Source organism: Delphinus delphis, chromosome 4, assembly GCF_949987515.2.
Source record: "Delphinus delphis chromosome 4, mDelDel1.2, whole genome shotgun sequence".
Lineage (NCBI taxonomy): Eukaryota > Metazoa > Chordata > Mammalia > Artiodactyla > Delphinidae > Delphinus > Delphinus delphis.
In genome coordinates this window covers 39,809,921-39,836,971 of record NC_082686.1, presented here as the reverse complement: position 1 = coordinate 39,836,971, position 27,051 = coordinate 39,809,921, and the positions used below count along the sequence as shown (strand labels likewise).

General features: G+C 35.3%; 1 protein-coding gene across 1 annotated transcript; it reads right to left on the bottom strand.

The window, feature by feature from the left end:
- On the bottom strand, positions 1–27,051 carry CHMP2B (charged multivesicular body protein 2B). Its single transcript, XM_060010482.1, has 6 exons — positions 26,778–27,051; positions 11,324–11,415; positions 9,096–9,290; positions 5,280–5,382; positions 1,905–2,011; positions 1–1,700 (listed from the first exon to the last, which is right to left on the bottom strand). The coding sequence occupies exons 1-6, from the start codon at positions 26,809–26,811 to the stop codon at positions 1,590–1,592; spliced, it is 642 nt and encodes a 213-aa protein (XP_059866465.1). The 5' UTR covers positions 26,812–27,051; the 3' UTR covers positions 1–1,589.

Sequence of the window (27,051 nt, the reverse complement as noted above, 5' to 3'; positions counted from 1 at the left end):
TAACAGCAATAAACCTTTATTGGGATTTTTTTTTTTTAACAAAATAATTTTAAAAACAAAACCCCCCACATGTAAACAAGAAAGTAAACAAGAAAGTTAGTTAGCATTATTATGTACATCCAAGAATCAAAACAAGTTCTGGGTTAACATTCCATAATCCAGTAAAATGTTTTGACCCATCAATGTTCAGGGTAACTGCATTTAATATTATCAATAACGGAATCTTATCTTTGAACATTATAAAATGGTTTATGGATTATAAACTGTAAAGTTTAGGTTTTTGTTTTTCCCACCAATCCATATGCCACATGTCTACTAGTCCTAAAATGTATTGATGTTCTCCATATTAGTCCAAAATATCCATTATCCGAAATTAACCAGGTTACAGCTATCTGATCTCCTCCAGAAGAGTTTTTATGGTGGGATGTGCTAGAACCCATATATGACAACATCATTTTTCAAAGCTAACCTAATTCTAAATTCTAACTAATCTGCCACTTCTTCACTTATTCTCACTTTCTATCCATACATTAAATACCATAGCAACTTTACCTTAAAAAATGCAGCTAATACATGAATACACATTCAGGCAGTAATTTCTGACAAAGTTATAGTTTATTTACCAAGAAAAAATGCTAATTTTTAAAATTTAGGTTGAGTACTGTCATAGTAGTGTTATTTAACTGAGAATGATGGCTTCAATTTAGAGGGTTCAGTGTACACATTAATACAGTTCAAAACTAAGGAGATTAAATTATAACTCATATGGAGAAAATCTAAGTTCTTGGAAGAAAGATCAAAATATATTGTTTTATTACTAAAAAATGTTATTAGTTCAGTGTCTCTTTTTGCTAATTATATTTAATTCACTTTTATAAGCTTTACAAAAAAGAGCCTGGATAATTTTTGTAAAAGGCTTCAATTGGAGTTTAAAATGTAATTCTTTTCTGTCAGTTAAAATGATTTAAAGATGTGCACAATATGTTTGTGCTATTTAAGGCAGGTGCCAAGCACATTTTGAAAGGTAAGAAACTTACCAACTAGAATGTTCTCCCAAAGGAAAAAAAAAGAAAAGAAAAGCTCATAACAGTTTTTGTTTAAGACAGATGTTTAAATAGCACTCTTCTTTTAGGTAATTTAAAAATAAGTTGGCAGGTGAACCACCTATGGTCATAACACATATCGCTTACAAAGGACAAGTTAACAGATACAGAATTAATGATATACTTTTAATATTTTTACAGGTCTCTTTAAGCTGGTGCCTAGTGGCTTTAACAAGATTTGTATTCAGTGAAAAAGATTTAGAACATAAACTACGCTAAGTAATGAATATAATTTCTCTATGCCATGCAGAAGTCAACATTTACACATCATCACTCCTAAACAGTTTTAATTAAAATCCAAACTGTTCCCATTTTTGCATCATTGTCATTCTTTGGCAAAAGATTCAAAACAGCCATGGGTTAGGAAACAACTGTTTACTCATGGTCTTCATTTTTGCAAAATAAATGTGTTTTGTAAAAGGAATCTGCACTGTGCCTGGTTTATACTAAATAATTATAATAGGCAAAATATAATGGCTTTTTTGATTAATCTACTCCTAAAGCTTTGAGTTGCCGTTCAATCTCTTCATCGGAGATTGTAGCCTTTGAAGTAGAGGCAGATGGTAAGCTTCGGGCTGCTGATGGAGCTTTGGCCATCTATATTAAAGAGAGAAAAAGAGAAAAAATGTGTATTATCAAACTTTTGGGATAGGACATAAAGGATGTGCTGCAAACCAGTGTAATTTACTTTTCAAACAAATATTAAAAATATGCAACCTAACATAAAGGAAAACTTAAAACAATTAAGTGACACAAATGATAGAGAAAATATTTCCAACTGAGAGAATAAGACATTCATACCTTTCCAGAGATTTCAATTCCAATTTCATCAAGAACTTGATTCACAATATCTTGGCTTTCTTCTTCATCATCAGAGCCATCAAAGATGTCATCAAGTGTGTCATTGACTTGAGAGGAGGGGAGGAAACAAAGCAGTTACTTTCAAACAGATTTCAGGTTAGGTTTATATTTTTAGAAAAAGGCCCAACTATGTAATTTACACAGTACAAATAAAATTTATGAATAGATGGAGAAAAGTAAAGATCTTAGGTAGTTTACACTTAAGTAGAACAGAAAAAAAAATAAACAGTTTGTGATAAATGGAAAGGTAAATGATTATAAAGCTTCAAAGGGAAGAGAGTATATCCACCTGGGGGGAGGTAAAATGTGAGATGGTCCTTGAAGAACACATAGGATTTAACCAAACAGAGATAGCGTAGTGTGAGCAAAGACAATAGGGAATATATATAAGAAAGAGTAAGTTCCTCTGTTTATTTAAGATGTATATAAGAAAGAGTAAGTTCCTCTGTTTATTTAAGATGTATAAATGGAAAATGGTTGAGAAGGAAAGAATTAAAGCAACTGGCCTGTGATCATTACTAACATGATCACCGGGGAATGCCCCCAGAGAAAGGAAGACAAGTAACCTAGTCTGATCTCTCTGTAAGCACACTGCGAATTGGGCTCCTGGTAAACAGACTAATATTTGCTAGCAAGAGAGTCCTTGTTTATGGAATGCTCCTAGCAGGCTGTTTTTGCTTTGGTATTGCTATAGCTACTATCTATGGGTTTATATCCATGACTCCCTAGAAAATAACATAAAAGGTAGGTGACCATCTGAGGTATAAATTTAATATATTTCCTAAAATGCTCTTTTCAACATGAGATGATAAGCAAACCTATTGGACACATCATCTCTTATGCTAGGTCAAAGAGCTTATGTCTGATATGGAAAGAAAAGGTTTGGAGAGTCATTTGGGACGTCCACCACTCTCCTTGTTTTGCATGTACATCTTAATAGCTTGTATCCTTGACATTGCTACTAAAGCTTGATATTGGTTAAGATCTCTGATTTGTATGAGCACGGTTTGATAATTTAATTTTTTGTGTTAGTTTAATAGTATAAAGTCAATTGGAAAAAGCTAAACAGCTAAAGGCCAGAAAAGTGGAATATCATCTCCGAAGAAGTAAAATGAATGTTAAGACTTTAATTACAATCTCAATTCTTCCACTTAGTACCTGTGCAACTTCGGGGGAAGTCATTTTACCTCTCTGAGCCTCAGTATTCGCACTGACAAAATAAAGGGGCTTGACCTGAAAATTGTTTCTGATTTATAATGTAGGATTTTATTTTGTAGTCAGAAAGAAGCCACTGTGGGAATATGATCAGCACACTCAGAGGTAAGCTTCTAGAAAAATAATTTAGCAGTGATACTCAGATTATAGTGAAGTAACAAGGGAGGTGGGGAGTCCAGGTCAGAGTTTATAAGGGCCTGAATGCAAAACGACTTGCAGAAAAAATGAAAGAAAAGGATGGAGGAGAAACACCAGAATGGTGTAATCAGGATGTAATAAAAATTTCCCAAAGATCTTGTTTCCAAAATCTAAATGTGAACAAGCGTTGGAGCAACACTGTACAATATAAATTCTAATTGGACAAAGACATGTCCATTTAAACCTTGAATTTATCTTTGGGTGAAAATACTAATGTTAAAATACCTTACTGAAAAAACAAGTAACCACCAATAACTACTATTCTTTCAGACTCACTTTCAAATTACTAAAACACAAACAAGAATTGTGACAGATACAAGTTTTAAGTACAAGCTTATGATTCTCTTCATTATAGCTTAATGGAATAGTTAATCCCTCTGTTAAGATCTGCTCACACCTGTGTCACCACTGGAGTCCACATAAACATATTAGATACCGTGATCATTATATAAATGACAATTCCCTCAGTCATTAAAAATTCACTAATGATGTCTTCGAAAAATTATATTTTTAAAAGTAAAGGTTCAAAGTAAAAACTAAAGTAAACAATTTTTGGAACTATCAAAGATACATGTACAGTATCATTAAACCTTAGAAGGAAAATAGATACTCTGAAATAGAATACTAGAACAAAGGTAAATTTAGTAATCCTAGTAATTTAATTAGATACTATTTTATGCAATAAATGCCATTAAATTAAAATGCTAGCAGATAAGCAGAACTAAACTGGCATATCCCGACATAGTTGTAAAACAATTAGAAAATATCTTTGCGAAATAATGATGCCAGCTTTGACATATCATACAAATAATGATTCAATGTTGACCAGGGTGTTGTGAAGGGTCACTCATTTATTATCGGTGAAATAAAGATGGGTATAGTCCTTCTGGAAAAAGTCTGGCAGTATGAATCAAAAGCTTTATAAAAGTTAATACTCTAAGAACATTGAAGAAATTCAGACAAAGAAACATATTTATCAAAGGATTATCAAATACATTGAACATTTTAAAACAATCTTATTGACCAATGTAAGAATGGTTCAATAAATTAGGGTATATTGATGTTACATAATATTAAAGCCATTAAAAAAATAGACTTCAGAGAAAATTCAAGGTAATGAGTACATGTTTATGTTATACTACTGTTTTTTAAAGGCAAGGTAAGATTCAAAATTGTCCATGTTATATTATCTCATTTTATAAGATATGGAGAAATATAGGAAAGACATATACAATGTTAACCCTAACTATATCTGGGTGGTGTGATGATAAATTTTTTTTATAGCTTTGTTCATTTTATTCCTCATATTTCCACCACAGCCTGTAGTTTATACTCAAAAAGAAGAAAATTAAATATTAAATTTAGACTCTGGAAAGGGAAAAAGAAAAAAGAAAGAACTCCGTTATCTCTACCTCCAATATAAATAGATTTTCTATAGCATGAAATATATACATTAAATTTATATATAGATAGATATACATTAGATATTCTATAGTATGAAAAAATAAAAATATATCTTCTATATATATTTATAGATCTTCTATAGTATGAAAGAATCAACACAACTCTTAAACTATCTAACTTATACCAGGAAGAGTTATTTTATTCACAAGTTGGTTTCGGTCCTCTAATCAACAAAGTAAGACTGCTGAGGCCAATATGGCATAGAAGTATGGCATCACATATTTTATATTTTTCCTTCAGTTAAATGTTAATAGAATTTTGAGCCTTATATAAAAATACAATGAAATTACAATATAGTCATCTATCTAGAAGGGAGCTGTATCATTTCTTTTCTCATCATTTGTGCCTTCGTGGATGAGAATATGAGGTTGCTAGTAAATAAACTTGCTAATTCAAAGAGAAAAACCTGTAAATTTCATTACAAGTTATTAAACTTACTCATTTCTTCAGTCATTTCCATTTTCATGTTTTCCTTCTGGAAATTCTGCATTGTTTGTAATGTCTTTTGTGGATCCATCTTCTTGTTAACTGCCTGCATTGTCTAAATATATGAAAAGATTCACGTTAGCTACATAATTATGAAAATTTTACTATGGAGTAAGTCCAAAGGGAGCACATCAATAAAAGGCAGGTTTCTTAAAGATATTCTACCATAATCAAACATAATAGCGTTAGTATTCTAGAAAAAAAATGAAATGCTCATTTGGAAACCATCTGCTTAACATCTATATAATAAAGACAACTGCGAAAAACCTCATCTGAACAGTAGGCAAAAAATTATATAATAAAAAACACTGGGGCTTCCCTGGTGGCGCAGTGGTTGAAAGTCCGCTTGCTGATGCAGGGGACACGGGTTCGTGCCCCGGTCCGGGAAGATCCCACATGCTGCGGAGTGGCTAGGCCCGTGAGCCATGGCCGCTGAGCCTGCGCGTCCGGAGGCTGTGCTCCGCCCGCGTACCGCAAAAAAAAAAAAAAAAAACACTGACAACATAAAATCCACTGCTACTCAAATGGGAAAACTACATTTGCCTATAATGTGGCAAGCAGGTAATGTCTAAATTAAAAAGAATTGTTTAATTTTTTCAAAAAATTTCAAAAGTTTTAATGTCTAAATTAAAGGATATACTAGCATAGATATTTAACCTATTAATTCATTTTAAACCATGATTTCAAGAAATGTTCAAAACACTGAGTTTTGCAAAAATACGTGAAAAGAATTCTCTTACATTTTATATTCACAACTACTTTTGTTAAAAGAAATTAATGCTACCTAGTAAGGCCAAAATATTTTATTATTATATATGTGTCTGTGTATATATTATATGTGTGTATTATATGAAATATGTCAGTTTCAAAGATACAAAGCAAACACGGTCTTTTATGCATGCTGCAGCCAAAGTAATCTTTGCAAGTATGACACTGTACCCCCCAACCCCCACCAGCCTACACATACCTAACTCTCCAGTGGCTTTGCATTGCTTTTAGTATTAAAAGCCAAATTCCATAATTGACCTGTGATACCAAGCACCATCTGAACTCTGATTAACAAGCCAGTCTCATTCTACACCACTGTCCTCTAGACACACTGATCTAATATTTCCTTAAATGTGCTATGTTTCCTCCTGCCACAGGACCTTTGCATATACTGTCCCTCACCTGGAATGCTCTTCTTTATTTGCTTTCACTATCAATACTTCAGATTTCAGTTTACATACAACTTCCTTAGGGAAGTAGTCCCTGACACCCTAGGTTAGAACAGATACCCCTGTTAAATCCTACTCACTATAGATAAAATTTTATTTATTGGTGTAAATTACATTACTTTACTCGCAAATTACATTACTGTTACAAAAATATACTAAAAACAACAAGGATGCTGACAGTGATAATAGAGCAGCTAATGCCTATATATATTAGCTTTCTGTGTGCCAGGCACTGTTCTAAGCACTTTACATACAATATTTAAAGTTAATTGACATTTAAACCTAACAAGTCTTTATGTGCTAGGTATTACCATTTCCCCTCCATTACAAATGGAGAATGAAGGTATAGGAAGGTGAAATAGCTTGCTAAGGTCACATAGCTACCAAGTGAGATCTGAACCCAAGTAATCTGACTCCAAAGCTTATGTTTTAATCACTGCACTAAACTACATCTCAAATGGGCTGCCTTTTAAATAGACTTTAACCTATTACAGGTTAAGCCCTTGCCTGGTTTTACTTTCCATTTCATCTCCATCACTTATTGTAATTCCTACTTAGGGGACCTAAACAAATATTTCCTGAATTAATAAATTTCTGAGAAATTTAAGTGAAAACTAATTCATACATTGCTATATGGCAGGACCACATTAGGTACCTTTTCCTCCCCTGTCACATGCAGAAAATTGCAAAATGAGTAGTCTTCCTCCTCAACATTATTGAAACGTTATCCAGTCCAGGTGTGTGATCTTCAGATATGACCTTTTCCTCAAATTAGACAGACATTTAGTTCTGTCAATTTGGTAAAACCAAAAAAGGAAAAAAAAGTTTTTGCCTTTAACTGTGTTTTTCACTGTAAGATGACTAAGATTCCTAGAGAGTAAAAACTAACAGAACGAAGGTATATTGAAATATTGTTTTTTTAAGGAACAAATGTGCCACTGTACATAAGATGGGCACATTCTATTTTCATGTGTTCTGCAGTCTAAAAGGCAATTATACTTGATCCTCATTATTTCTGGATTCCTTAGTTTTGAATTTGCCTACTCACTAAAATATATTTGTAACAAGTCAACACTTGCAGTACTTTTGTGCTCACTTGTGGACATGAGCAGAGCTGCAAAACATCTGAGTCACCCAACACACGTTTCCAGCTTTGTTCAAGCAAGGTGACACTCTGCCATCTTGACTCAGCACTAATACTGTAAATTAGTGTTTTCTTTGCGGTTTATTTTGTGCCTTTGGTTGGCTGAGGGTTAAAATGTACTGAAGTGTGGTCTAGCGTTTCTAAGTGCAAGAAGCCTGTGACGTGCCTTGGATCAAATGTGGAAAAATTGGAAAAAATACAAATGTGGAAAAAATACATTTGTTAGATAAGCTTTTTTCAGGCATGAGTTACAGTGCTACTGACCATGAGTTCAATGTTAATGATCAACTATGATAAGTAAGGTGTCTTTCAACAGAAACATATAAAACAGGGTTAGGTATAGACTGGTTGACAAAAATTGTGATCAAAGGCTCACAGGAACCTAAGCCTGCATTTCCCCTAGGAGCAATGGTTTGATATTCCCTAATTCAGTATTCCTGACTTTATAGAACATAACTACTGCAAATAATGAGAATCAACTGTTATGTACTATTTTCCTAATATAAACCTGTACTTTCTCTCCTCTGTAACTTTTCTTCCTTTTGCTCTTCACATTCATATTCTTTCTTCCCTTTATTTAAAGCCTATTGATATTTAAGACGTAGGTCTTCTGCAAAGTCTTTCAGATCAAGTATGATTGCCTTTTAAACTGCAGAACACATGGAAATAGAATGTGTCCATCTTATGTACAGTAAGTACTATTCAGGGATCTGTGCAGTTTACTGAAACCTAGCATAGACTGATGCATAGTGAGTTTCCTTGTCAGACACATCTTAACCTCCTCCCATCCCCGACTGAACTACATAAGATCTGTGAGGGCAGAGCCTTTGTCTGGAATTTCTGATTTCTCACAATTCTTAATATACATCAAAGAGCTCATTACTTATTAAATGTCTGAAAGGCTCACAGTCCATTAAGGTCTATAGTAAAAACACTAATTTTTTTAATGTAAAGACTGTAAGTTAAACTTAAGTTCCTGATAAAAATTAACTGATAACTTCTTCTCACGATACTCATGTGTCCTTTTGACACATTCATGAAAATGAATCAAGAGAAAATTATTATTCAAATTATTATACCAAAACTTACGGCATAATGAAATAAGGCCAAAAATCTTAAAAGGATGTTTTAAGTCAATTTTAAAAATTTAGAAGCTACATATAATCTTGCAACAGTGGAACTGCCCTGGAACAAAAATTTTTATATTAAAACAAATCAATAAAAAAATCTAGAAATATTTATCTGGATTATGTAGTATTATAACTCATTTTATTAAAAATTAGAAAGATTCTGTAACACATATATATCAGAGGGTGCTTTAAATTTAATTTGAATCTAATCTGAATACTGACATTTAAATATCTCAGATAAAATCATAAAGCTATGGATATAAAGGTTCCCACTTACTTTTGCTGTAGTAGACATTGCTCCTGCCATCTTCATCTGGGAGTTCATCACTTTTGTTTGTGTGGACATAGACGTGACTTTTGAACTTACAGCAAAAGTTCTTGTTTTCTGTTTCCTTAGATGTACAAGCTGTTTGGCTAAAACTCTGCAAGCTTCTTTATTACCAATCTTGGCCATTTTCTTAATTTCTAATTCCTAAGAGAAGAAATAAAAAGAGGGGAACAAAATCATTAAGGGGAAGTCCTCAATGATTTAAGAAGAATAGACTGAACATACACAATATACCATTTCACCCTGATTATGAAAAAAGAAACAGGCTAGTATAAAGTCACAGAAATAGTAATATGAGAGGGAAATTTATTCTACATGTCTACATGGAAAAGAGAGAACTAGTACCTTCATCCAGAAATACAAAACAAGTCTACAAAACAGTACTCACATAAAGCCCAGAAGAGAATTTAGAAACTCAACCCAAAAGCAGGTAGGAAAAAAAGGAAAAAAAAAAAAATCAAACAAAGAGTTGGTAGGAGATAGCAAAATAGAAGACCACAGTGGTATATTTAAAGCTAGTAATATAGACAATTATGTTAGGTGAAAAGATCCATCTCCATCTCAAATAAAAGGCAGACTGTTATATTAGATAAGAACATAAAGGCAATTATATGCTATCTCAAGAAACCAAATTTAATTACCAAGACAAAGCTAAATAGAGCTAAGTAAAAGGATAGAAGAATATATTCTATATAAATACTTACTAAAATCTGGAAATTTGGAGTGGTTACATTAACCAGATCAAAAAAACTTAACTTACCAGAATAAAAAGGCATTTCAATAATAATAAAGGAATTAATACACAAAGGTGTCAAAACAATCCTAAATGTGTACGCACCTAAAGCAGAACTTCCAAATTTATGAAGCAAAAACTGATAGAACTGAAATGGCACATGAAAAGATGCTGAACATCATTAGTGATTAGGGAAATGCAATTTAAAATGACAATCTACTAAACACCACTAGAATGGCTAAAATATGAAGACTGTAAACTCCAACTATTGGCTGGGATGTGAAACAATTTTATTCTCATATATAACTGGTGGGAACAGAAAATATTATAGTTATATATATACTCTCATATATAACTGGTGGGAACAACAACTTTAAAAAATTATTTAGCATTCGTATACAGTCAAACATACATTTAACCTGTGATCTACCAAGCAATCCCACCCCTAGGAAACATACGTTCAAACAAAGACTTCAACTGAATGTTTATAACAACCTTTATCAAAATAGCTGAAACCTGGAAATAACCCAAATGTCCACTGGTTGGTGAATGGGATAGACAAACTGTGAAATGTCCACACAATGAAATAATATTCATCAATAAAAAGGAGTTAGTATTCATACATGTAACAACACTGATTAATCTCAAAATAATTATGAATGAAAGAAGCCATATAAAAATGAATTCACTTTATGATTCCATCTATATAAAATTCTAGGAAATGTAAACTAATCTACAATGACAGATCAGTGTTGCCTAACTATGGAGGGAAACAGGGAGGGATGGGTAGAAGGGACTACAAAGGGAAAAAGGAAACTTTTGGTGATGATGGATATGTTCATTATCTTGACTGTAGTAATGGTTTCATGAGTTAATACATATGTTAAAATGTATCAAATTGTATGCTTTAAAAATGTACAGTCAACTGCATGTCAAGTATACCTCAAACATGCTGGTTTTAAAAAAAATTTTAAGCAATATACATTTAAAAGCATAACATAAAAATACAGAAAGATAGCCAATCTATTAAAAAAGTACATTTATTATCACAGACCCAATAACAGTTAAAATATCAAGTAAGACACCTATGAGTTAACATAATTATTTTCTTGTAACACTCTCTTGTTTTCTAGGACTATTTTATCTTTGCTGTTAACTGACAAGAAGGTGGCTGCTTTAAGCAGTATTTCTTCCTAGGCATTCATTCATGTCTTTCACAAACTGAAGAATATAATCAGCAGAATACACAGAATCCTGATAAAAGTCAGCAGAATGACACAGTAAACAAAGGTAAGCAGAAATTGCAGGAAGACGTTAAACGTCATTTCTTAATAAAGTAAATCACTTACCACCTGTCGTGTCTTTTTCCTAGTTAGCTAATTATTCCAACACTGATTTCTAAATTTGTTTGAAAAGTTAAACTGAAATTTAATGTTTTACTTACCAGCTGTTTTTCTTGTTTCTCTAAAGCTGCTCGATCTCTGATTATAGCCCTCTGTGTTCCTCGTAACTCTCGATTCTGTTCCTTTATTACATCTAAGAGAACCACAAAAGAAACCTAAATGTATGAGCTGTAAAATCTTCTTCAATACCATTTAAAATACTGGACTCAGAAACCTCAATTAAAAAAAAAAAACCAACCTTAAATTACAAGATGTTAATTTTTTTTGTTTCAATTCAATATACTAAAAATTAATCAAATGTTAAAACAAATTATAAATATCGATTATATAAAAAAGTACAGAAGTGCAAATATGCTATAGTTTAGCCAAAAGTATATATAAATCACAGTAAAATACTCTCTTAGAGAACTGATTATTATACAATGTTTTATATGGCATATATATATATGTTATATGCATACACACATGCACACACACACACGTGCACACACACACACATGCACACACACACACACACCCCCTTCTTATCTCTCCTTACTCCAGTATTACATGAAATTCCAAGAAGGAAGACAAGCAATGTGTTTATTAAATCTTTTTTTTCTACACTAAGTCATCATAACAGAGTGAAGCAGCCGACCTTCCAATGAAGCAGACCTGGATTTGAATCGCACCTCTGCCACTTGATAATTATATGATGATACCTTGCAAAGTTAGTTAACACTCTAAACCTCAGGTTTCTTACAAAATTAGGATTGTTGTTAAGGAGTAAATAACATACACAATGCCCTGATATATTGGAAGTGTCCAGTCATTGTTAATGTCTTTCTCATTTATCTCAATTCATCTGGATCCACCGGTCTCACCTTTTTGTTTAAAAGATTGTTTTTTGATGTGGACCATTTTTAAAGTCTTTATTGAATTTGTTACAATATTGCTTCTGTTTTATGTTTTGGTTTTTTGGCTGTGAGGCACATGGGATCTTAGCTCCCCGAGCAGGGGTCGAACCCACACCCCCTGCATTGGAAGGCGAAGTCTTAACCACTGGACTGCCAGGAAAGTCCTAGCCTTACCTTTTGAAGAATTAAAATATTAGTCTGAGACTGACAATCATTTGGGTTAACTGTTACTAAATAGTGATTTCTTCAAAGGATCACAGATATGGATAGTAATGCTTGCCAAAACTGTTCCCTCATTGTCAGGAATCTTGCTAAGTGCTTACATACAGTATACAGTATAATGTTCACAATAATGCCATGGAGTTGTTTTTTTCTATTATTTTATACATATGAGAAAACTAAGTGTTAGTAAGTTTAAATAATGTGCCCAAGGAATCCAAGTGTTGTCTCCTGAATCAGTTATCTTAATCATTTCACTAGAGTACCTTTTTAGTAAAGAGGTAGATTTAAAACCACCACCACCACAATAGAAAGAATAGTCTCTTCATCAAATGGCACTGGGAAAACTAGATATCCACATGACACACACACACACAAAGAAATTGGACCCCTACCTCACGCCATATTTAAAAATTAACTCATAAAAGATTAATGACCCAAATATAAGAGCTAAAATCATAAAACTCAGAAGAAAACACAGGAGAAAATCTACATGATTTGCGATTTGGCAACTGATTCTTAGATATGACACTAAAAGCACAAGCAGCAAAAGAAAAAAATAGATAAACTGGACTTCATGAAAATTAAAAACTGTGATTAAAGGACATTACCAAATGAAAAGACAGTGTAGAAAATGGGAGGAAATATGGGCTTCCCTGGTGGCGCAGTGGTTGAGAGTCTGCCTGCCAATGCAGGAGACACGGGTTCGGGCCTTTGTCTGGGAAGATCTCACATGCTGCGGAGTGGCTGGGCCCGTGAGCCATGGCCACTGAGCCTGTGCATCCGGAGCCTGTGCTCCGCAACGGGAGAGGCCACAGCAGTGAGAGGCCCGCGTACCACAAAAAAAAAAAAAAAAGAAAAGAAAAAAGAAAAAAAGAAAATGGGAGGAAATATATGTAAATTATATATGAGTCTAGTATCCAGAATATATAAAAAACTCTGATAGCTCAAAAACAAAAGACAAACAACTCAATAAATGAGTGAAGGCCTTGAAAAGACATTTCTCCAAAGATACACAAATGGCCAATAAACACTTGGAAAAGATGCAAAATATCATTAGTCATTAGGAAAACCAGATACCACTTCACATCTGCCAAAATCGCTATAATCAAAAAAAGGAAAATAAGTGTTGATCTGCCAGTAGGAATGTAAATTATTTCAGCCACTGTGGATAACAGTTGGGTGGTTCCTCAAAAAGTTAAACATAAAATTACCAAATCACCTCACAATTCCCCTCGTAGGTATTCACCCAAAAGAACTGAAACAAGTACCTAAACAAATACTCTCTACACAAATGCAGCACTATTTACAATAGTCAAAAGGTGGAAACAACCCAAATGTCCGTGAACTGATGAATTGATAAACAAACTGTGGTATATACATATAATATAATGGAATATTGTTCAGTTATTTAAAAAAATGAAGTACTGATACATAGTGCAACATGGATAAACCTCAAAAGCGTGCTAAGTGAAAGAAGCCAGTTACAAATGGTCTTTTATGATTACACTCATATGCAATATCCAGAATAGGTCCACAAAGACAGAAAGCAGATTGATAGTTGCCAGGAGTTGGAGAGAGGGGGGATGGATGAGTCACTACTTAATGGATATAAGGTTTTATTCTAAAGTGATGAAAATGGTTTGGAACTAGAGATCATGGTTATACACCATTGTGAATGTACTAAATGCTACAGACCTGTTCACTCTAAAATGATTAATGTCATGGGACTTTCATCTCAATTAAAACAGCAGCAAAGCCAGCAACCGTTATCCTTTCTAGTGATGGAGCATCACAACTTATATTCTATACATTTCTGTTTTAATGATACTTTACTCAGAATACAAATAACGAATTACACTGAGTAATAGGCACCATACTAAGTGCTTCACAACAACCCCCAAAGGTAGGTACTATTATCTCACTTGTTTCAGAGGGGGTAATTGATATTTGGTGAGGTAATCTGCCCCAGGGAGAAAAAGTGGTAGGATTCACATACAGCCATTCTGATTCCAAGGCCTCTGATTTTAAATATGCTATTACACTGTGAAGCTTTTAGGAAAACAAAAAGTAAAGTTATCAGAGACATAATCCTTATAAATATAGATCCATATCAATAAAAATACTGTTAAAACAGAATGAAAAACATTTCATGTTATTATATAGAATATAACTAATCAACTACAATGACTTTCTGAATAAAAGTTAAAATAAGATGCCAGAGCTCCTATATCCTACATACAAGACATCTATTTCTCCTCCTTTTCTTACTCTGTCTCTCAATGAAGTTATATTGGTGGACATCTCATGCTCAGGATTTACTAAGAACACATTCTATATGTTCCTTAAATATAAGAATATGAAACCATAAAATATCTATATGGGAGGAGAAAAGAGAGGGAGCTCTCTCCCTCCACCAACTTTCTTCTGGATGGGAAACATGTTTCATTTAAAAAAGAGGGAAGGAGATATTCTACAGACAAATATATCTGGGAAATGTTCAAGTTGGAAAAAAAAAATAAACCGATTTCTTTGCTTCAAGGCTTCTAAGAACATTTAACATAAGAATATACACTGTCAATCTTTAAGGGGAGAATATGTGATAGATTGTTTCCCAAATTTATTAAGCCAAGGATCCCTTTTGAGAAATCTCTATTAAAATTTCTCAGATACAAATGTTTCATGGAGCATTGGTTGGGATCTTATTCTAAAATAACATGCCTTATTAGTTTGCTAGGGCTATCATAACAAACACCACAGACTGAGTGCTTAAACAACAGAAATTTGTTTTCTCCTAGTTCTGGAGGCTGTAAATCCAAGATTAAGGTGCTGGCTGGGTTGGTTTTTCCTGAGCCCTCTCTCCTTGGCATGCAGATGTCCACCTTCTTGCTGTGTCCTCACATGGCCTTTTATCTGTGTGTGCCCATCCCTGGTATCTCTTCCTCTTCTTATAGGGACATCAGTCCTATTGGATTAGGGCTCCACCCTCATGATCTCATTTAACCTTAATAATCTCCCTAAAGACCCTATCTCCAAATACAGTCACATTAGGAGTTGGGGCTTCAACATACCAATTTTAAGGGGACATAATTAGGTCCACAACACATGATATTTTTCCTCTGACATCTACAGATTCATACTAAACAAAATAACAAAGAAAGCGCTCATTTCCCCTTTCAAAACAGTCATTAGCCTTTTCATCCTCAACATTTAAACCCTCCAAATTTTTATCTTTTGGTCTTAGTTCCCTATTTTGCCCAAGGCAATGGATTGGTATGAAAACATTCACCACTTATCCTACTATTTTAATAGAAAATATGCCCTAAATTTAAAACTATGGGATTACAAATGAACTTTTAGAGTACAGCCCCTTTGTATACTAAAAACTCCCTGAACTCAACTAGGATAAGATGAAATATTAAAATAACGATGACGGTCTCCTAAAGTTACAAAAGTACTGGGCTGAAAGAGAAGTCACTGTATTGATAAGTTGAATTGTGACCAGGTAATTGGCACAGTGCAAAGCACTGTGAAACACTACTGAAAGCCTTGACTGCTAAGATCTAGAATGTTACCCACATACATTTATTTCATTAGTTGGGTGGCATAATGAAAAATACATTATTTGGTCTTTGGCTTGAGTTCCTGGCACAAAGGTCCTAAAACCCTTAGAATTTCCTGAGTGATAGAAACATCTTTTGACTCAGAGAGGGGTACACCTAGATAGCTTCAGGATGGGGCTGGTTACCAGAAAGGCCAAATATTTGATTAGAAGGTGGGCAATTTCAGCCCCATCCCTCAGGGGAGGGGAGTGGGGCCAGAGGTTGGGTTATAATAACTCTTAAACAAAGAGATTGGAAGAGCTTCTGGGTTCGTGAACATATTGATGTTCTGGGAAGGTAACATGTCCAGAGAGGGCAGAGAAGCTCTGAGCTGCACCCCTCATCCCACCCCCCCTGCATAATAACTTGCTTCCGTTTGGCTGTTCCTGAGTTGCATCCTTATAATAAAATGGTAATACTAAGTAAAGCACTTTCCTGAGTTATGAGTTGTTCTAGTGAATTACCAAACCTGAAGAGGGAGTTGTGGTGACACTAGAATTTATAGCTGGTCGGTCAGAAGTACTGGTGGTAATCTAGGACTGTGACTGGCCTCTTAAGTGAGGACAGTCTTGTGGACAGAGCCCTTAACCTGTGGTGTGGGGTCTGTGCTAACTCTAGACAGTTAGTGTTAATATTGAACTGAACTGCTGGAGACACCCAGTTGGTGTCAGAGAATCAGAGTAAAGAACAGATATAGCCATCTTTCTTGAAAAACAAGTAGGACATGAAATTTTAACAAAACATAATTTAAATAGTTTGACTTCACTTTTCTTAATTTTATGGAACTATGTGTACCATAACTGTCACTGTATATAAGAGAAGGAAAATAAAGAAAATTAACTACTGCATATTCCACAGCCTATTGTTAATAGACCTATTAATATTTAAACAGTTCTAGGCTATAAACCAAGAGCATCTAATGTTATACTAAAACAGAGTCATAACACTTTAAACCATATTAAGGTAAGTAGGAAAAGACAGTAAAATATTTTTTCATATGAGATGACAGGTATATCTTATAAAACAAATTACTCTTTAATTTTCTTTAAAAACAATCCCTACACTAAACCCCCAGTTGGTCTTCTAGATAATTCAGAAGGAATAACATGAGAAAGATTCTGAGACAATTTTAATGTTTTTAAGGCCAAGTTTATTTCCAATCATATTTATTTCTTAGTAGGTCTGATTGATTCCTAAGATTACAAGCTCTTTAAGAGCAAGGAACACATTTTATTTTATTTACCTATCTGTATTCCCATTTTACTTCGTGTCAACAACTATACCAATATATTAGTTAATGGTAATCTAAGGCAGCACAAACATATATATCAAAATGTAAAAGGATTTGCCTTATAGTCATAATTTAACACATTTCTTTAAAAATGTATAATAAAATCTATTGGTTATCAAGAAAGATGGCTGATAATTTAACAAATTATCATAGTAAGATCTGAACTATGATAGGTACCTTTCTACGATGGAAAAATGTAACACTGAAATAATCAGATGTTTCTAATTTTTTGCTGTCCCCTTTTCTCCTTCTGAGTTATGACCATGACAGAAATATGTGCAGGTACTGCTGACCTAGGAGAGACGGAGCACTTGGTTTTGCCTAACCTGTGCTTCCCTGTCCATCCCGTTTCCTCCTCTAGTAAAGATCACTCCCTGAACTCTCATATGCCAGCACTTCTTCTACCTCGTGGGGCACTGTGAAGTGTTTCGTAACAGGTGGCTATAGGGAACTTGCACAATGTGAAAATACATGGGAGTGCCTGTGGCGTGCTCTCTCTCTTACCATTTGGTGAGGTCCAGAGGGTCTGGGAACTCCCCCACCCACCACCCTCTCCTCACCCACACCCAGCACAACACTGAGAAAAAGCCACTCAGGCCCGCTCCACTCTGGGAGCTAAAGCCTGTCTCAAGCCTTTCAGGCTCTTTTTAACTGAACAAAAGAAGGCATGTATACATAGAGTGATAAGATCACTGATGCAAATTTTGGACTTAAGAAGATACAGACAGAAAAGCTCATTCTGTACTCTTTGGTTCTGAGCCAATAAGGCCTATCTGCTTACAGAAAAAAGAAAGAAAAAAGCCAAAAAATAAAATCTAAAAGAGCCTCTCATGTGGCCTAGCTCACTAGAATTCTCTACTGGGATTTGAGGCCAAGGCCCAACTTGAACTATGGCTGTCCTTCTAGACCCTGCTCATTTACATGCTATTTGCATATCTGAGGCTTAAAGCAAAAAGTGGTTACCAACTGCAAATACAGACATTCATTAATTTGTGAGTAATATCCTCTAAAGTGCCTATCATTTGAGAAAAGGGAGGGGGCCTGTCTCAAGCTTTCCGGATAGTTCAGGATTACTGCCCCATGAGCGCTAAGGCACAACTCACCGACTGTACCACTCAGCTGGATTCAAGCTGCTCTCTTCGACAGCATCCGCGTACCATGTACTGGGTTTGCCACTTTACTATAAGGTCATGATGGACTTTTTAATCTAATATATTTTTTCTGCTTTTAAATGTATTTCTTCAGAGACAAATCATTTTGATTTATGCAACTTTATTGCCTACCAATTACCCTGAATCTAATGATCACATGGGTTGAGAAAGGAGAACAAAATGCTCCCACATCCTGCTTTACCACCTCCATTAACTGGGTTTTGGAAATCAAGATCCAAGAGGAAAGTGAGCTTCCTCTTCAGATTTCATGTGCAAGCTCTGCAAGCTAGTATCAATGGAAATAGTGGGTACTCTGGCACTGGTATAGTGGGACAATGGATATTAGATAAACCCTGATCGTGGCTATGAACAGAAGAGCTGGGAGTGTGAGTTCAGCTAAAGCAGTCATGGTGGAGCTCACCAATGAACAATAAAGGGGGATGGGGGTCCTGGCCATTTGGGGCTATACCATTTTCTTAGGTTGATGAGGAGAAAAAAACTGCAAAAATGCTCCAAACTCAAAGGTTAAGGGGTAAGAAACAAATACTAAAGGCCAGTAACCAGAAAATACCAGCTCTAAAAGCCAAATTTACTCAGAGGCAGAAGGACAATGACAATGAGAGAGTGGGTGAGGAGAAATCAGAATTTGATATGCAAAGCAAACTTGTTTCTCAGGCTTTGGACATGATATATGAGAAATCAGGGAGAAAAGGTATCAGCTTAATTAACCAGTTTTAAACACATGAAAAACAAAAAATAAAAACAAAAATAAATAAACTGTAGGAAACAGAAAGGACAGTACAGAATCACGCCAACAGCTTTACTCTATACATAGATCCACTTAAGAACAAGGTTGAAGTTGAAAAACTCAGCAGGACTCACTTGGGAGGAAGAGGTAGAACACTAAGAAGAGAATAGGAGTCTCGCCCTAAGGTAGGATAAAAGGAAGCAATAAGGAATGTTTTTCCCCCCACCAGTAAAGTCTCAAAAGTCACTCAAGCCCTGAGGAATTCATTGAAATGAATTTGTTCATTATTATTAAAATATCAGTGTTTTCAAGAGCTGAAGGAAGGTTTTGAGATGTCAGCTGTTGGCACATCTTTGGGTCTTATGTGGCTCTCAAAGACACAGCCTTTGGCATCATCATCAATAACAGCTTCAGAAAACTGTCAAAGGGCAGTTTTCAGCTTAGATAAGTAAGGGAATGAGGGAATGACCCTTTGAAAGAACAGTCTCACAGATATATGGATGGACTTGAAGGTAGAAAAATGGTAGCATGAAAAGAAATACCAGTCTTTGGTATCATGCTTGGGATGGAGAAATACAGAGGAAAGATATTTTCCTACAGAAATATCTGTTCCTAGGCTTCTGAAAGGGCCTCCTGCCTTGCTGTTCTCTATGCCTAGGAGGTTCACGTACCAGATCATCACATGACTATTTCTTCTCAACATTTTGTTTTTCCCTCAAATGCCACATAAGTAGGGAAATCTTTTTTCATCACTCAGGTAACCACTCTCCCACACACACAAACAACAACAACAAAAACAGCAATAATGGATTTGGGGGGGGGGGCAATAGAGGAAATTTTGAATTTCATTCCATATTAAATAATGTTATTGTATACTATTAAATTTTTTGAGAGTCATCATGGCATGTGGTTATATAGGTGAACATCCTATTTTTGGAAAATATTTGGTGGACTATTCAGAGATAGTTTCATTATGTCTATAACTTACCCTAAATAGTTCAACAAGAACCCACATGTGTGTATGTAAGTACATATAAAGACATACAAACATAGAGGAGGGAGAGAGAGAGCAAATGTGGCATAATGTTAATAACTGGTGCATTTAGGCAATGCGAAAATGGGTGTTCATTGAATACTGTCACTTCAACTTTTCTGTAGATTTGAAATTGTTCAAAATAAAAAGAGAATAGTCTACATTCCTAAAAATAAACACATAAATAAATAAAAGTATGAAAAATTTTTGCCCAGAAAAATGCTCAGAAGAGAGAATGGTGCTCCTGAATTCCTTATTCAATTATTTTTCTTTGGTGTGCCAAGAATTTAGGGACCAAACAAAGTAACTTGAGTTTTTAAATATTCATAATAATAATCACTCTGGGAACACACAACACGCTAGGAAAGATCTGGGTACTTACTGTAGGTAGCACCATAAGAATTTTGTATTTTACTTGGAAGAAAGCAGAATGTTTCTGAAGGGGATCTAATTTATATAGATGGTAAATTTTATTCCTTCTTGAGCTATAAAAAATGTGGCATCACAACTGACTCTTGACAGATTTATCCAACTTAGTCAAAACTTCTCAGGTTCTGAACTCTGGAAAACTAGCATACATGGATACCACCCCAATGAGGCAAAACCCAAAAAGCTTTGTTCCTCTACTGTCAGTAACATTACTCAAATTATCTCTAAACTTGTACTAAGGTTCGAGGTGAGTGGCGATAATATGGATGTAGATTATAGTAAGCTCTGGATACTGGAAACACAACTTTTGGTTAGTAAATGCTACTATTTTGGAATTTACTCTCTAAATTCTAAACTGCTGCAGCTATTTTCATTTATGCTGAAGACTCTCTGCAACCTTGCAAATGTGGAATGAAGGAAAAACTTAGAAAAAGCATAATCCAACTTTGGAAGTGCGTGAGGATCTACTTTGATTCTGGCGAATGCAAATCGGGAAGCAGATGGGAATTCTCTGCAAAAAGTCATCATAATTTAAAATATGTCAGCGTGAGAAAGAGTATGGTATATGCAGATGAATGTGAGAAGTGTTCTTGGAGAGTAAAATGAAATGGCTAGAAAGGAAGACAAGGACCAGATCAAGCAGGGCCATACATACCTTATTAAAGGGCATTCACTTGATCCTTTTAGTGCTAGAGACTCAATAAATGGATATATACCTAGGAGTAGCATAGTAAGATTTGGATTTCATATATATCAATCACACAGGCAACTTTGTATTGAGTTGGCCAAAAAGTGTCTTTGGTTTTTCCGTAAAAATAAAAGACACATTTTTCATTTTCACCAAGAACTTTATTGAACAACGTATTCACCATTTTGTTCCACTACTTTCTGCCATTTTTCAGGCAACTTCATAATTCCATCTTCCCAAAACTTTTTATTTTTTTGAGAAAAGAACTGTTCCAGGTGCCTTTTACAGTCTTCCAGGGAGTTGAAATTTTTTCCATTAAGAGAATTTTGTAAAGACCGAAATAAATGGAAATCCGAAGGTGAAATGTCTGATGAATACAGCAGATGAATCAGAACTTCCCAGCCAAGCTGTAACAGTTTTTGCCTGGTCATCAAAGTAACATGCAGTCTAGCGTTATCTTGATAGAAGATTATGCGTTTTCTGTTGACTAATTCTGGATGCTTTTTGTGGAGTGCTGCTTTCAGTTAAGTCTAATTGGGAGCAGCACTTGTGGGGATTAATCGTTTGGTTTTCTGGAAGGAGCTCATAACAGAGGACTCCCTTCCAATCCCACCATATACACATCACCTTCTTCGATGAAGACCGACCTTTGGTGTGGTTGGTGGTGGTTCATTTCGCTTGCCCCATGATCTCTTCCGTTCCAGTAGCCAATCACATGCAGAAATACAGTCAAGAAGTTTTTTTTCATTAAACTTATGTGGAACCCAAACATCAAAGTGATTCACATAACCAAGCTGGGGCAATGGATTTTCAGCGCTTGATTTGGATATTTTGAGTATGTTGGCTATCTCACAAGTGGTATAACATTGATTGTTCTCAATTAATGTCTCAATTTGATCCCTATCAACTTCAACTGGTCTACCGGACCGTGGTGCACCGTCCAGCAAGAAATCTCCAGCAGGAAACTTCGCAAACCACTTTTGACACGTTCGATCAGTCACAGCACCTTCTCTATACACTGCACAAATCATTTTTTGCATTTCAGTTGCGTTTTTACCTTTCTTGAAATAATAAAACATAATATGCCGAAAATGTTTTTTCTTCCATCTTCAATATTAAAATGGCTACACAAAAATTCACCAACTTTGAGTTGTAAGTAAGTAAAAGTAAGTAAGTAAAAAGTAAGTAAAAGTAAAAAGTAAGTCTTTTTTTTAAATGCACGCTGATATGACAGCCATTACACACAATCTAACAAAATTGTTTTGAATGAAGTTAAAGACAACTAAGTGCTACTAGAGCCATCTTACAGAAAAAGACAAACAAACCTTTTGGCCAACCCAACAGATGAATGATTTAAAGGCTATGAAGTTACAGGAAAGAAACACAGAAAAGTGATGTAGTAAAGTGTAAGATAAATGGGATCTGAATAAGAGCAAGGAAGATCATATGTGCCAAACATTTAAGAGGCATAAGGGACAGGACTTGGTAATTAGTTGAAGGTACAGGGCAAAATCAAGAAGTGCCAAACACTAGAAGAGGAGAACCCAGTAAAGGAACTGACTTGAAGGAGATGGTGATGAATTCTGTTTGGGATCTGTTTTAATTTGAGGTATTTGGGACATCAAGGTGGAGATACTTAGCAAACTATTGGATATATTGGTCTGAAACTCAGAAAAATATATCTAGAGATACACAATTGGGATCCATCAGCACTTGGATTATATCTAAAATAATAAGAGTTTAGATAAGATCATGTAGGGAGAGAATGTACAATTAGAATAGTGGTAGTTCAAGATGGAACCAAGAAAAATACTAACATTTAAAGGGCAGGTTCAAATAAGAAAGGAAGAAAGGAGGAGAGAAAAGGAAGAAAGGAGGGAGGAAAGAAGGAAGGAAGAAAGAAAGGAAAAATGAAAGAAAAACATAAAAGGAAAAAGAAAAAGGGTAGTCAGAAAAATTTGAGGAAAATTAAGACAGTGTTACGTCATGCGAGCCGAAAGAAAATTTCAAGGAAGAAATTATTGTCAAAATCAAATGCAAAGCATAAGCCCAAGAGACGATCACTAAAAAATGACCACTGGATTTGGTGATCTAGAAGTCACTGATGATCTTAGCAAGATCTCATTCATTACATGAGATGTAAAACAAACTGCTGTACAATGGGGGGCATCAGAGAAGTAAAGAAGTGAAGATAGGAGACACCACCACTCCTTCGAGAGGTTTCGATGAAGAGCAAAAAGAGACTGGAAAATACTTCCTAAGAAAATGCTGGGTTAAGGGAGAGTCAGGAAAAGGAGGGTTGTTTCCAGTTCTACCACCATTAGAAATTAAAGTTCTAATACTAACTCTGAGAGAAAAGAGTCTGCCTCACAGACAAAAGGTAGGTGTACATGGTACCTACCAAAAGCTGAGAATTCCATGTACTTAGCAAGAACAGCAAAATTAAACTGTGCCACAGGCCCTCCAATAAGAAGAAATAACAATGATAATACCCAAAGAGATGAGGTCCTGGCTCTGCTGTAGGCCCGTACCCAAGTGAATTTAGTAGCTGTGTGATCTTGGGCAAGTTACTTAGTCCTTTGCCTCTCAGTTTCCTCATCTATAAAGTGGGGATAATAATAGTACTTATAGGTTTTGTAAGAATTAAATAAGATACTGATACAAAATGCTAAGTGCTGGCTTAGAGTAATACCTCAAATTTGTCTTTGGTCAGGATAACAGACAAAAAGTATATAGTGCCTAAAGAACTTCACTTTTTAAGAGGCATATTTAGTTGTGCATTCATGACAAGTCCTCATGGCATCCTGATTCACAGGTTCATAATTAGCTTCAATAAATAGGTCACCATTAGTCCACTTAGGAAAAAAACAAAAGAAAAACAAAAAACAAAAAAACACTGTAGATAAACACATTGCCATATATACGCCTTATATATATATGTGTGTATAACTTATAAATCAGTAAAAGTACTCAACTGTAATTTCAAATTCAAAAGAATCTCTTCTTTAGCACTGAGGTACAATTCTCATTAATTTTTGTAACAAAGTATACACTGCAGAGACTTGTTCATCTTTATGTCAAAAATGAATTAAACATAACTCTGGATAGTAATAAGTGCTCTAATGTTGTCTCCCTTTTTAATTTACATGTGCAGTATTCTTTAATGATATAGTATGCAACTCTTCTAGCCAATCCAAAGAGACAAAAAGATTCAATTATTCTCCAGCTCTATAAGCAGTTACATATTTTCTTTTATATCAGAATTCATTATTGCTGAAACAGATAAAAAGACAGCATACAGTAAAAGATCTTGTGATCAATAATCAACGAGTCTAAGGATCTGGGAGAAATGCATAAGAATACATTTAATTTCATAATATATAGCCTCATTATTGCTAAGAAGAATGCTGTCACCTTTTAAACAAAACACCTGATTTTTGATAAAACAAAGAATAAAAACATCAGTAAATATCTAGATCAAAATAATGAAAGTACAGGTCGACAGTTAAGATGTCATTAAGTGATCTGAACTGACATGATAATTTAAGAAAACATCAAGTATGCAGTTTGGTAGTTATAGTAAATGTACACAGTAGCCAAATTTATATTCAGAAATTTCATACACAGATCTTTAAGACAGTAGTATAGTTCCTGCCAAAAGTCCTTAGGATCTTTTTCTCGCAAATAAGTGTATTTAGCAAAAACATTATTTCTTGGATGAATTAACCCAACTTCAAATAAATATACAGTTAAACACCCTCACTGCACATCCTCATTGTCTTTATTTTTTCTGCTCTATACTTCAAGTACAATAATCCCTAGATTGCCAAAAGCACCAGGAAGCACAGCACTAAAAATATAGAACTGATATTTATGTCTTTGTAAATATTTTACAGATATCAAGCAATTAAAGCTAGGCTGTTTGGCTTATAACGTTAATTTTTAAAATTTAATTTGTAACATCACAGTAAGAAAGATGCAACCCTTTTCCTCTGTTTAGTAAATTCTCACTCTATAAAACTGAAACAAAAAAAATGAACCTTTTTTTCCCCTGGAGTACTATACAATGACTGAAAATCATATTACTGGTACTGAAACACTGAAAAACTAAAGTGCCATGCTAAAGATTAAATAGGATTCTCAGGTAAAACACACATAAAACTCATTTCACATAATTGTATTACTTCCTATTCCAACTTGGTAGTTATTTCAGGTGTTGTAAGTGGTATTTCTCAGTTAATAAAAGGTCAATTTCACCCACTCAGAATAAGCAAAAATATTATTATGCTCTGTGATAAATTAGGGGTAAAATGACATTATGTGTTGAAGTAAAGGGTAGGGTGGCAGGGTAAAGATGATGTTTTTGTCATCCTCCACAAAATAATTGTGCTGGCATTGGAAAAGTCACTACAAAGGAATGAAGGAGTTACCCCAGGTCTGGACTGAGCACCCTGTTTGTACCAATCACTGTCTAGCTACCACTGCTCCTTTTGTGGCAGAGTTAGACCCTTACAAAGAAGTGATTCTTCGACTGAACCAACAACAACCTAGATTCAACATGTAATGAGAAACACGATTTTTAAATAACTTGAATGAATTTGATTCCTAGTAGAGTCAATGAAAGTATCAAGACTAATTAAACAGTTATATAAACACATATTACAGTCATTCCTTATAAATACCCATTTGTATATTCCTGTACATTCACTTCTTTCCCCCTTAACATGACATTGAGCTAAATGTCTGAAGCAATGCAAGTATCTTAAAATATAAACTTCTATGCAGATAATGCATACCATATCTCTTTAGATAGCAAAAGATAATCATAAGGGAGAAAAATCTACTATGAAAACTAAATCCAGGCACTTCCCCTGGATTTCTTTAATTTTTCTACCGGTGTCAGTCAAGAAGCATTTTTTTCACGTCTCTATTGATGGGGTGTTCCTAGGGCAAGACCGGTCCGTACCCAAGTTCATTTTGTAAGAGTAGCCTATTACACCCTCCCCCACCTCAACACAGGTTTCCGGTTTGGATGCCCAGAAGTAGTACGGCTCCAAACTGAAGGAGCAGTAAACCAAGCAGGGGAAACCAATAAGAAATTCATCAAATCACCAAATCTAATGACACTCAAGGGTCAGCCGCATCCTGCCTCCTTGTATGCTCAGGATCCCGCTAAAGGAGAAACCTGGGGGCGGGGCCGTTAAGGACTGTGTTATCAGAGAGAGGAAGCCAGACTGCCCAGGTGAGGTTGAGGTGGGGCGAGTCAGAAGAGATAGGGTAACAGAAAAGTGACGCACGAGGTAGGTCAAGTGGTTACCTGTGGGGCCACTTGATCCAGCCCCGCCCCCAGGGACAGCAAAAAGAATCGCGGCCGGAAGCCCGCAAAATACACCGGGGAAAGACAGAGCTGGGCCCCTTCGGCCCGGCCTGGAACTCACCATCCACGGTTTTCTTCTTGAAGAGGGACGCCATGGTCAGGGACCGCGCCCGGGCAGCCCGGCTCGGCCCGGTCCGGCCCGCGACTGGGAAAGAACCGGAGGGAAAGGACAGGCCTTTGGAGGGCTCGGGATGGCGGAGCGGATGGGCAAGAGAAGAGGGCGGGGTCTCCAGACAGGACCCGCGGAGGGCGGGTATCCACGAACCCTGCCGCAGCGGAGTTGCCCTCAGCTCAGGTGACCGCGAACTAAGACACTTTTTGGAGAAGTCACTTGC

Excerpts from the sequence above, each read along its gene's own strand:
- CHMP2B (XM_060010482.1), bottom strand. The coding sequence starts at position 26,811 with ATGGCGTCCCTCTTCAAGAAGAAAACCGTGGATG. Across the intron at positions 9,291-11,323 it reads AGAAACAAGAAAAACAGCTG|GAATTAGAAATTAAGAAAAT; the intron begins GTAAGTAAAACA and ends TTCTTCTCTTAG. Across the intron at positions 2,012-5,279 it reads GGAAATGACTGAAGAAATGA|TCAATGACACACTTGATGAC; the intron begins GTAAGTTTAATA and ends CCTCCTCTCAAG.